The 12718-nt window shown below is 42.4% G+C and overlaps 1 protein-coding gene across 5 annotated transcripts in view; it reads left to right on the plus strand.

The window, feature by feature from the left end:
- The window catches only part of CPSF6 (cleavage and polyadenylation specific factor 6), a 75526-nt gene that overhangs the window by 4142 nt on the left and 58666 nt on the right, over positions 1–12718 (plus strand). For 3 of the 5 annotated variants that reach the window (XM_033951052.1, XM_033951051.1, XM_033951054.1), the window contains exons 3-7: positions 2758–2861; positions 3716–3861; positions 4741–4917; positions 11091–11577; positions 12267–12382. In XM_033951052.1, the coding sequence (XP_033806943.1) occupies positions 2758–2861; positions 3716–3861; positions 4741–4917; positions 11091–11577; positions 12267–12382 (1030 nt within the window). The remainder of the gene's footprint in view (positions 1–2757; positions 2862–3715; positions 3862–4740; positions 4918–11090; positions 11578–12266; positions 12383–12718) is intronic. The other 2 variants (XM_033951053.1, XM_033951055.1) reach the window with 1 other exon arrangement.

Here is a 12718-nt window from a genome sequence, read left to right on the forward strand (position 1 = left end):
AGAAGATAAGGGTAATAATGACAATTTCCAGTGCAATAGGTGAGATATTCAAGACAGTAGGGTTATTTTCCCATAGCAGCGTGCTACTGCAGAAGAAATCCACTCCGGATTTTTCACTCTGCCTCTGTTGTACTTCACTAGGCTTTCTAGCTCCACCTTCAGTTCTTTGAATGCTTGTTCTGCTCTCCCAATTTTATTATTTGTATTCAATGTAATTTCATCCCTTTTGGCTAATTTGGTGCTTGGAGAAATTTTGAAGCTCTGCCTGCTTGAAAATTTACAGACTTTGTTCTGTAGCTGACAGGCCGATCCCACTGGGTACCTGTTAGCCAGCCTTCATAGCTTTATGTGGAGCTTAGGGCCGTCCCTTACATGGTCTCACCTACTGTTAATCAGGGGTTAAGTGCAGACTGTTAGGCGTCCTTATGAGGCTCAGTGGTGTCTTGCAGGGTGCTGGCTGCGACAACGTGCATCCGTTGGTTTGCAAGGGTGGAGTTGTAGTGAGACATAGGAGTCTGACTGGCAGCCCGAAGATCAGCTTTGCAGAAGTATTTCCAGCATTGTGGCAATGAATTTTATCATCCAGCTACTGTGAGAGAACTGAAAGCAGGTTGCAGCACAGATCCTGTCAGGTCACAGTGAATAAATACATAGGCCAACAGCCTGTGGGAGACATCGTGGAGGTTGGAAAAGTGGGGTTTTGAGTGTTTCTGGATGTTCCCCTGTGTTTCCCCTCCTGAAGAATCCTAAAATCACCGTTTTTAGAGTTTGGGAAGTGTGAAAAAAAATCGCAATTTTGGCATGAAGTTTGTGACGGCGGCCATCTTGGATTTTTAACTGTCTTTTTTTCTAAAGTTCCCTGTAGAGAATGACACAGGGACTCAGTTTCCCCGTCTCCACAAGTTTTGTCCTTGCCCCTACCCCATTCCTGTAAGTTCTGCCTTAAGTGCACAAAACCTGAATACTCATGATTTTAAAGTGTTTGAGGCTTGTGCAGGTGAGGACAGAGCTTGCAGGAATGGGGTAGGGGTTCCTGTGGGGACGGGTAAAAATTTGTCTCCGTGTCATTCTCTACTTCCCTGCTTCTTCAAAACTGAAAATTTTGCCTGAAAACTTGCTTGGATGGAGTCCTTAGGCTCTCCTTATGTGGATTCTTGCCAGAATTGCACAAATTTAGCGCTTTTAGAGCGTCCTTATCCAGGTGCACTATCTGAGACAAGATGCTGAATTTGATAAATTATTTATCTTCCTCTAGCTTGCATTTCTTATGTAGCTCGATGAGTTTCACCCTAGAAAATTATGCGCTGAAAAAAATCAATTATGGAAAATTATGTTAAATACTTATATTTTTCACACAAATAACACTATATACCTTGCTTACAAATTGAGAAGTTTGCAATAGTTATGAGCATATTCCTGGAACAAGAAGTCTCAGACCATTTACTGACATTGTGACTGCGTGTGTGGCGTGACTTAGTGACGTATGACTGACTGATTTCATTCAGAGTTTGGAATGTACACTGAGTGACTACTAGGTTTGATGTGTTTTGAGTACATGGAATGAGTGAATGGGCCGCATTTGAAAGTAAGCAACTGGGTGGCTAGGAAATTACCCCAGGAGACTGTGCTTGCTTATGGATGAGGGAAGTAGGTGAATATGTTGCAGGTAAGGAGATATACCTTTTGTGAGCAGCCTCCCAAGTGTGTGTGTTTTGGATCTGGTATGCACGTTGAAAGTTTGTAATTGAGAAAAAGTGGATGAGCATGCTGTATGCTTTTGTAATAGTGTATTGATTTAGCTGCATATGTTTTATGTATGTACCACCTTTTATACTTATCCCTTTCCCCAGATCATATCCTGTTCCACACATTTTCTTATCTTCATCCCCAGCTTTTTCCCACCACCTCCCCGTCTCATTATCCATTGCAGTCTTTCCCCCAGTGAGACACTTCCCCAGCTTCTCTCCCTAAACTCTCTCTTCAAGTTTATCTTCTGGCAATGCAGCCATTGCATAGTTTGGGCCGACACTGCAGTCTTGGGCCGACAATGCACTACACAGCTTTAGCAGAGTGCATTGTCAAAATCCTATGCTGTTTATTTTAGTGAGAATAGCACAGGACTTTAGCACCACACTGACAGCACCCTCAAAAACTGTGCAATGCAGGAAGGCCATTAGCACCTGTTACATTTGAATCACTGGCTCCATCTCCTACCAGTTTACATATATATTTTTGCAGGATTGTGTGTGCACTCATTAACCCCCCTCCCTTTTTTACAAAACCGCAAAAGTGGTTTTTAGCACAGGCTGGTGCACTGAATGCTCTGTGTTGCTCCCAACAGAATTCCTTTGAGCGTCGGAAGCAGAATATTCAGCGTGCCTGCCTGCCCTAAAAACCGCTTCTGCGGTTTTGTAAAAAAAAAAAAAGGGGGGGTAATTATTTAAAAATTCATGCTTGCATATAATTGCATAATTCTCCTGGGTGCAGACAGTACAAAAATAATTTTAAATTATTTGAGTGCACATTGGAGAATTATGCAATTATTTGCAAGCATAAATTTCTAAAGTAAACTGAAGGATTTTCTTAATTAGTGGTCATCTCTTTGTAACATTTTATGTATTATGGTTTCCAAAAGTTGTAAGTAATCATTGCAGAAACAGCATCCAGCTTCCTTAGGCTTATTCACTTTTTGGCTGCCTTATTTTCTGAAAGACTCTTACCAGGTTTAAGTATTTACCATAAAAACTATTTTTTCAGTGGACAACAGATGAAGATTTAACAGATTCAGTACACTCTTTGGGAGTAAGTGACATTTTGGAGATAAAGTTTTTTGAAAATCGCGCCAATGGCCAGTCAAAGGGGTAAGTAACTTGGTTAGCGTTTACATTATTTTTTCTTTTCAGTCTGGTAGAACTTTAGGGCACTGTCAACCCAGAATCTGATTTGCGATTGAGAGCTTGGATCAGATCAATAGCTTTAAACTAGAGAGTAATTGCAGTGTTCTCCCCAGAAATTTTTTCCAGCCGGGTGACATGATAAAGTAGCTGGGTGGGCAGGACAGAGACATTTGGTGGTTAGAATAGGGTCATTAAATTCAGCGGCATTCCTAGTATATATGACAGCCAGTGCTGATCATTTTTTAACAACTCTCTCCTCTATATAAAAAAAGTTATTTTTAGTAATAATCCATGAGTCAGTCACACAACAAGGGTGCACCTAGGAAAAGGCAACATCTTAAACACTGCAGTGAGCACTGGAATACCAACACACACATTGTAAAACTAAACAAGCTATGGTACAAACTGAGGGGTGTTCAAAGATGATTGACAGTATTCTGCAAGCAATTTGCGGGTTCAGATGCAATAACACTAGCACTCAGGATTACTAGGCACATCTACAAGAAAGAAGATTATCAAAGTAAGAACCTAATCTTGAGGATAGCCTATCTTGGCTCTATTATTTCCCTTGCATTGAGGCTGTCTTTATCTGGTGGATTCCTTGTATGACCTCCTTACAGTGTCTACCTGCTGTCATGTGAGTTTTGTTTCTAATTAGATATGACCGATGAAATATGGCATTAGTGATACATAGACCTTTCTCATATTGTTCCAAAATTTAGGTACCTGGGAAGCACAAGTCTAGTTTTGCGGTGAGCTTGTGCAGGAATTTTCTTTGCTAAATGAGCCTAATTTCTTTTTTTCCCCCCCACGCTTAGGTTTGCACTCGTTTGCGTAGGCTCTGAATCATCATCTAAAAAATTGATGGATCTGTTGCCTAAAAGAGAATTGCATGGCCAGAGTCCTGTTGTAACACCGTGCAACAAACAATTCCTCAGTCAATTTGAGATGCAGTCGAGGAAAAGTAAGTATTTCTTATTAGTTTCCTTATTCTTACAGAAAAATACATTACTTCTCCCTCCGAATTCACGAGGGTTAGGGGCAGAGCCGGCCCGCGAATATTAAAAAACCGTGAATAATATTCGGGCCGGCTCTGACCCACCCCCCGCTTCCCCCCGGCATCCCTGAAGCCTTATCTGGTGGTCTAGTGGGTTTTTGGGGCTGGAGCAATCTTCCTATGCTCCTGCCCCGTGCAAATCACTCATAGGAAATGGCTGCCATGAGCTCCTGTTGTAGTCTCGAGAGACTATGGGAGCTCACGGTAGCAATTTCCTATGAGTGATCTGCATGGGGCAGGAATGTATAGATCGCTCCTGCCCCGAAAACCCGCTAGACCACCAGGTAAGGCTTAAGGAGGGTCTAAGAGGGCTTACAAATAGCCTGAAAATGGACTCTCCCCCCCCAAAAAAAAAAAAATTGCGGATGCTGAAACCACGGATTCGGAGGGAGAAATGTATATGTATTGGTCATGTAGGAGTTTCAAAAGTGAATAAAGAATACAAGTGCAATAGGCTCAAATGTTGTGACAGGAGAGATTAATGGCAGGCATTCATTAGCTTAAGTCATCGTAGTAATAGTGAATAAGTTTAGAGAATGACACAGGAACAAATTTGTCCCCATCCGCTTGGGATCTATCTCCATGTCCATCCGGTCCCCGCAAGTTCTGTCCCTGCCCCCCTGGGCAGTGTCTTGTACTTCTGGGACTTTACTTTAGGTGAACTTAGTGAACTGGAAGCTAAGAGATAACAGATAACCTGGGAACAAATACCTACTTTGTTAGTGTAGTTTTTAGCATTTAAAAAGGTACATATACTTTCTTTCTTTTTTTAAATTTTAATTGTTGCAGCTGCACAGTCGGGGCAAATGTCCGGAGAAGGCAAAGCTGGGCCTCCTGGAGTAAATTCCCGCTTACCATTTCCACCTGGTGGTAGAGGCAGAGGACGCTTCCCAGCTTCTGGCCCAGGTGGTGACAGATTCCCCGGACCTGCGGGTCCTGGAGGACCTCCCCCTCCCTTCTCAGGTAAGGAGTTTGTCAGACTTTCAGCCAGTTGTATTTTCAGATATTTACAAGGAAATTCATATAAAATTAAATTAAGGAAACATAGAAACATAAAAAGTGACGGCGGAAAAGGGCCAAGGCCCATCAAGTCTGCCCACTCTATTGACCCACCCCCCTAGCTATCCTTTGAGAGATCGACTCTGATGACCCATCCCCTCTTAGAGCTCCGACATGAGCATCCCATCTGTTCTTAAAATCTGGCACGCTGCTGGCCTCGATCACCTGTACCGGAAGCTCATTCCAATTGTCAACCACTCTTTCAGTGAAGAAGTACTTCTTGGTGTCGCCATGAAACTTCCCGCCCTTTATTTTCAGCGGATGCCCCCTTGTGGCCGAGGGTCCTCTAGGAAAGAAAATATCATCTTCTACCTCGATGCGACCAGTGATATACTTAAACGTCTCAATCATGTCTCCCCTCTCTCTACGTTCTTCGAGAGAGTAAAGCCGCAATTTGTTCAGCCTTTAGCTAGTAAAGTAGTTGGGTAGAGATGCTTTTTACTAGATTGAGTGTTAGTAGCCGCAAGCATTTAGAACACCAAAAGTTTTCTTCAGGCGATGATAGCATTATTAGTGGTGTCTCCATTCAATAAACAAAAGGAAACTGCAGGACCGATGTACAGTGGTACCTTGGATTACGAGCATAATCCGTTCCAGGAGCATGCTCGTAATCCAAAATGCTCATTTATCAAAGCGAGTTTCCCCATAGGAAATAATGGAAACTCGCTTTGATACGTTCCCCCCCCCGAGGCCAGGGCGCTGCTCCCCCCCGCTCGCAAAGGCCCCCCCCCGCGAGAACAGGAACCCCCCGTTCGACCAACTTTAACTCACCCCCCCTTTGGCACCGGCACGCAGCTCACAAGTGCCGGTGCCGCTTGAAGATCTTCTTCCCAGTCTGCCGGCTTTGAGCATGCACAGATGCATGCTCCAAGCCGGCAGAGACTGGGAAGAAGATCTTCAAGCGGCACCGGCATTTGTGGGCTGCGTGCCGATGCCAAAGGGGGGGTGAGTTAAAGTTGGTCGGGCGGGGGGTTCCTGTTCTTGCGGGGAGGGGGGCCGATTCGAGCGGGAGGGGGCCCTTTGCGAGCGGGGGGGAGCGATGCCGGTTATCGGGAGGGTGCTCGCAAATCGAGTCAACACTCGGTTTGTGAGACATGTTTTGCGAGAATGTTTTGCTCGTCTTGCAAAACACTCGCAAACCGGGTTACTCGCAAACCGAGGTTTGACTGTACTTTGAGGCAGGTGCTTTATTTAATTATTTCAAAAAATAACACTTCAAATGTGTTTGGTAGTTTGAGTTCCAAAAAATATGTTGAGCAATTCATATCCACATTTGCTTTATTGGATGAGGACTCAACATGGTCCGTGTTTCGATTGAAATATCTTCCTCAGGGGTCATAAGGATTCGTGTTAAAATTAAAAGCGAAGGTAGATTTACAGTGGAACCTTTGTTTGCAAGTATAATTCATTCCAGAAGCATGCTCGTAAACCAAAGTGCTCGTATATCAAAGTTTCCCCATAGGAAGTAAGGGAAATTCTTAAGAACATATGCTCAGGCTAGATTTATACTGAGAGCATATATTGATCTACAGCAAAACAGTATTTGAAACCGTATGTAATAGGGATGTATTTGTCATCCACTTTCTCTCTTCCATGGGCTTATCCTTACCTGCGACTGCGATTACGCATGAAAAAGGGCACTTGTTGGACCTTATTAGTTTTGTACATCTTACTAATCAGCAGATGACACTAGATAGTGTACGGTGGCAGCAGGTTCCTTGGTCTGACCACTTTCATGGTGAATTTTGCTTACCTCTCTTTGTCTCGCATTTAAGAGTGATTGCAACAGACAAAAACAATTATTATAAGAAAGAAAGTTGGTTCAATGCAATTTTGGCTCCAACTACTTAATCAGCTAGCCCCTTTACCTGGAACTTGTTCTGTTGACAGTAGCTGGAATGACTGGCAAAATCACTCGGAGACTATTTACAAATCTTTGGCCGCTTTAACAACTAAAACGAACTACTATGCCCAAAAAGCACCATGGTATTTACCGTTTCGCAGCTGTAGGAAATGGGAACGTAAATGGAAAGAATCAAACTCTATAATAGACAAATAAAAAATGGAGGGACAACATTAGAAAATATAATTAGGTTACCAAAGCTTGTCTTCAGTGGTTTAAGAGGGGCTTCAGTCTGGATGAGTATTTGGAGCAACAGGAGCAAGAGGTTGCCAGACTTAAAGCAAGTTGGTTTGTGTTGCTGAAAGCCTTTATGGTTTAATTTGATCTATGTTGTTGTGAAAGCACTTTCGGTAACAGCGTGGCAGCTCTTGGTTGAGAAATCAGGCTTCAGACTCCGCTTCTAAATCTCGTCTCGGTAAGCTTACTTTTAAGAGTAGATTGTAGAAGATCTGGAAAAGTTAGAGTTGGGAAAGGATAAGCCTCAAAGATTACCTGAGGATAAACCCAAGTCTTAATCTACTCCATCAAAAATGACAAAGTATAGGGGACACGCGATGAAGTTACAGGGAAATACTTTTAAAACCAATAGGAGGAAATTTTTTTTTATTTTCAGAATAGTTAAGCTCTGGAACGCGTTGCCAGAGGATGTGGTAAGAGCGGATAGCGTAGCTGGTTTTAACAAAGGTTTGGACAAGTTCCTGGAGGAAAAGTCCATAGTCTGTTATTGAGAAAGACATAGGGGAAGCCACTGCTTGCCCTCGATCAGTAGCATGGAATGTTGCTACTCTTTGGATTTTGGCCAGGTACTAGTGACCTGGATTGGCTACCGTGAGAACAGGCTACTGTGCTTGATGGACCATTGGTCTGACCCAGTAAGGCTATTCTTATGTTCTTACTCCCAATAGGTCTAGGTTTTGGGACGCCAAACATAGACTTGGGTGTGCTTTTTATATGCAATGGTCTTGATTCCAATCACGACAGCCCTCCTTTTGAGGGATCAAACCTGATTCTCAGGGTCTCAGCCTGCAAATAACTACTTGAACCAGGTCTGTTTCTTGGATGTAAAACTAAATAAATAGGAGGATATCTTTCTAGCTTTCTTGAGAAATAGACCCAGACAATGGTGCTCCTCCTTGAACCTATGGCACTGACCAGAAATACTAATTGAAATGCCGCAGGCCATACAGCATGTGTGCTGTATACATGGCTCAACAGGATGCTATCCATTTGTAGTCTTTTTTTTTTTTTTTTTTAATATTATTTATTTATAGAATTTTTTACAAAATTTCCAAGCATATACATCTTGTACAGTAAAGTGAGATCACACAACATATTAAATTAACATTCCAAAATTAATATTACTACAAGGAACTTCTAATCTAGCTGATCTCACACTAGTCCTCAATATTATTAGATCCATAATTAAGAGTAGAACAAATATAATTCAAATTAGTTAAATAAGAAAAAAAATCCTTTTCTGACTAAAGTGCAGGGAATTAACCTTAAATAGACGTTATGTTGTTATTATTCCTTTTTCTAGACGTTTCACTGAGATAAAGCTAATCAGCTGAGATGGCTCTGTAAATATATACTTAAATGATAAATATCTAACTACACATTTACATGGATATCTCAAAAAGAAAATACCCCCTATTTGAGTCACTCCAGGCTTAAGAATTAAAAATTCTTTCCTTCTTTTCTGAGTCTCTCTAGAGACATCAGGAAAAATCTGAATATGCTGCCCCAGGAAGTCTTTGGATCTGTTTTTGAAGAAAAGTTTTAATATCCAATCTTTGTCTGGAGCCAAAGCGACAGACAACAAGAGAGTAGCTGGAACAGCCAGTTCCCTATCTGATTGTTCCAGTATTGCCGAAATGTCCATTGACCTCTCCCGGGGTTCCTCAATTTTCCCTTCTTCTTTGGATATGGGCTTAGCAGGTAGGTAATACACTCTTGTAAGAGGAGGTAAGGAGTTTTCAGGAATTTCCAAAATTTCCATAAAATATCTTTTCACCATTTCTCTAGGAGAAGTTGACAGGATTCTTGGAAAATTTATAAATCTCAAATTATTTATACGACCATTATTCTCCTGCACTTCCAACTTCTTCCTGAGTAATATATCCATTTGTAGTCTTGACCCAGAGGGAAAGAAGGGAAATACTTTTTCACTCAGAGAATAGTTAAGCTCGGGATTGCATTGCCAGAGGATGTGGTAAGAGCAGTTAACGTTGGTTTAAAAAAAAAGTTTGGACAGGTACCTGGAGGAAAAGTCCATACTCTGCTATTGAGACGGACATAGGTGAAGCCACTTTTTGCCCTGGATCGGTAGCATGAAATGTTACCCTGAAGATGGGATACTGGGCTTGATGGACCATTGGTCTGACCCAGTAAGACTATTCTTATGTTAAGGAACCTCTGTATCGCCATGTTCTACATATGTGGGCTTCCCAACCTGTCACAACTGATTCAAACCCTCCTATCTTCAACTCCTTTAGGAAGGAGAGCCAAATACCATTATACTTCCAGAAATTGTTTTTTTAATTCTTCCATGTTGGCACATCCTGCACAGGTCTTTGTGCCTATCATCTTCTGGAGACTGTTTAATACTAGCCAGCTATGTACTACATAGGATCTTTATGCGGAGATGCATTTAAATAAGTGGTTTTGTCTCAGTCTGCTGAAAGAAGAGTGTAAACCCACATGCCTGGACTTGTTTGGTAGGACTCAAGAATTAGCAGGTAAACACTAATTTCTCTTTAGCTGCTAAACTCTAAGCTATTGTCAGACTTTGCTAGATCCCTTCCCATATTTCTACACAATCTAGACTTGAGGATGTACCATATTTTTCGCACTATAAGACGCACCTGACCATAAGAAGCACCCTAGATTTAGAGGAGGAAAACAAGAAAAAAAACATTCTGAACCAAATTGTGCACCCAGCCCCCCTCACTTCCTGCTGAAAAAAAAAAAAATGACAGGATATTTTGCACATCTTTCCTATCAGGCACTTGATTATAAGTTTTGCATGATGGGGAGAGAGCTACAGTATGAAAGACAGCTCTCTATAACGTCTGCACAAGGGAAGAAAGGGACGTCGGTGCTTGAACTGAGCTGGCTCTCACTTTTTGGAGCAGAAATATGCAAACTGTTAATGTAAGGGTGCACGAATACAGTAAAAGGGTTCCTCCTTGTCAGACATAATATCCTCTAACAGCCAAGAAGGACTTCTGTATACACGAGAACGGCGACCCCAGTTGCCTAAACTAGTAAGAAGCAAGCAAGCAGGTTTATCTTATATTTAAAAATACTAGTTATACATTATATTGGTCAAATGCATACAAAACCCATCCCAGTCTGCTCGGCTCAGAAGCTTGCACATATGGGTTTTGAAATCATATAGCACGGTGCATCGAGAATGCTGATATAAAAGCACAGCTATCGCATCTGTTCGCAGCCTTGATTTCGGTGGGAGAGGGGGAAAGCCGCACATGCTCTTCCCCAACCTCCTACATGAACCCCTCAGGGAATGCCAGTCACCTGACCCGGATTCAGGTTCAGTTAGCAAAGTGGGGAGATTTAATAATCTGCCTTTGCTTTACAGCAAACATGGGGAGGGGTGGCCATATCCGGACTAATGGGAAGGCAGAGAGGGTGTGGCGGCTGACGTGTACTATTGGATACCTGGAGCTGAGAGGCGTGCTGGGGTTGAGATTGATGGTCGGCGCTGCGGAGGCCAGGGAGAGCAAGAGGTTGGAGGCGCGTGTGTCAGTCACTCTGCGCTGGGCTTACATGCCTATGCACCGGGCGGGCGGTGTTTTAAAAGGGTACCTTTGGGGGGGTTATCATCTTCGCTGCATAAGACGCACTGACATTTCCAACCACTTTTGGGTGGAAAAAAAGTGTCTTATGGAGTGAAAAATACAGTATCTTCAGAAAGGCAAATATTGATTTTTTTTTACCAGATGACTGTTAAATTAGCATATTCCATTAGCATCCCTAATATTATTTTTAATTAACTTATGAATTGATAAATTACAACTAGTGCAATTGTTGCAGTTGTCCGGATCTCGCCGGACAACTGCAACAATCATGATGCCAGTTGCGGAAGCCTAAGAGAACATATAACTAGTGTGATTTTTCTAATCAATTTATACATCTTTGTCTTATTTGGCAGGTATGACTCCTCCACGCCCACCTTTATGTCCTCCTGGTCCACCAGGCCCTCCTGGGCCTCCACCTCCTGGTCAGCCACTTCCTCCCCCAGGCCTTCCAGGACCTCCAAATCGTGGTGACCGCCTTCCACCTCCAGTTCTATTTCATGGACAACCTTATGGTCAACCTCCACTGGTTCCATTGCCTCCTGGTCCACCACCTCCAGTGTATGGCCCTCCTCCAGGTCCACCTCCACAGCAAGGTCCACCTCCACCCCCTGGTCCCTTCCCACCGCGCCCACCTGGTCCACCTATGTCACTGGCTCCTCCACCACATCTCCCAGGACCACCTCCAGGTGGTCCTCCTCCAGCTCCACATGTGAATCCAAACTTCTTCCCACCACCTGGGAACAGTGGCATGCCTTCATCAGACAGTCGTGGTCCCCCACCATCAGATCCATATGGACGTCCACCACCATATGATAGAGGTGACTATGGGCCACCTGGCAGGTATGGTACTTGTATTTTCTGGTGCTTCATGGTTATTTGCAAAGTTTTTATTTTGGTTAATGAAATGTTTTCTTGAATTCACAACAAGATTCAGACTTCATGTAAATTAAAAAATGAACATAATTAGTTTGATTATATTGATGCATAAAGATATCATTTTTGACTTTACCTTGCTATGTAAGTGACCCTGCAGAAACCAGTTTTCATATTTAAGAAATGGTGGCATTAAATCTTTTAATGTGGCTGACTCCCAAACTCGGTGCCAGACGTCTAGTGGGTTTGAAGCTGTTGTAAGCTGAAATTAACTTGTTTATGTTTGTTTAATCGATTTTGTAATCCAGTTTAGCCAAAAACTCTTAATGTATCTGTTGGTATGGTCATATTTTAAGGTTTTAACCTGCTCTTCTATTATTACATGTTCTTGGGTGTTCTTTCTGTTAGTGCTTCTTACTTGAAATGTCAAAAATTTTATGCTAGAATACTTGAACACTTTTTGTTCAGGTTTCTTTTCAGTGTAAATGGAAAATGAGATCAAATGTTTTGTGTCTTGGTCAGTGAAGTGAGCAGTTCTTTTTCTAAGGACCATTGAGGACTAAAAAATGTTACAAATGGATATTAAGTTGCCATACAAAATTGAGTTCTTTTGTTTTAATTTTGTGGGGTGTTTTTTTTGTTTTGTTTTTTTACAGAGATATGGATGCTTCCAGAACTCCTTTGAGTGAAGCAGAGTTTGAAGAAATCATGAATAGAAACAGGGCCATTTCTAGCAGTGCCATTTCAAGAGCTGTATCTGATGCCAGTGCAGGTTAGAAGTAAAATAGAGCAAGGGAATGGGTTGGGGAGGGCAGGGGGGCAAAGTCTCTATCGTAGAGTAATGTTTCTAAGTGGGGTACTTTAATGAACCTCTCCTATACCAGGATATGTGGAGAAAGCATCTCAGCTGTTTGCTTCCGTCACCCCACACACACTACCTGGGGAGCATGAGAAGTGTATACATGTAGATTCATCTATACCAGTGGTCTCAAACTCAAACTTTTTGCAGGGCCACATTTTGGATTTGTAAGTACTTGAGGGCCTCAGAAAAAATAGTTAAGAACATAAGAACATAAGCAGTGCCTCCGCCGGGTCAGACCATAGGTCC

Source organism: Geotrypetes seraphini, chromosome 7 (genome assembly GCF_902459505.1).
Source record: "Geotrypetes seraphini chromosome 7, aGeoSer1.1, whole genome shotgun sequence".
Lineage (NCBI taxonomy): Eukaryota > Metazoa > Chordata > Amphibia > Gymnophiona > Dermophiidae > Geotrypetes > Geotrypetes seraphini.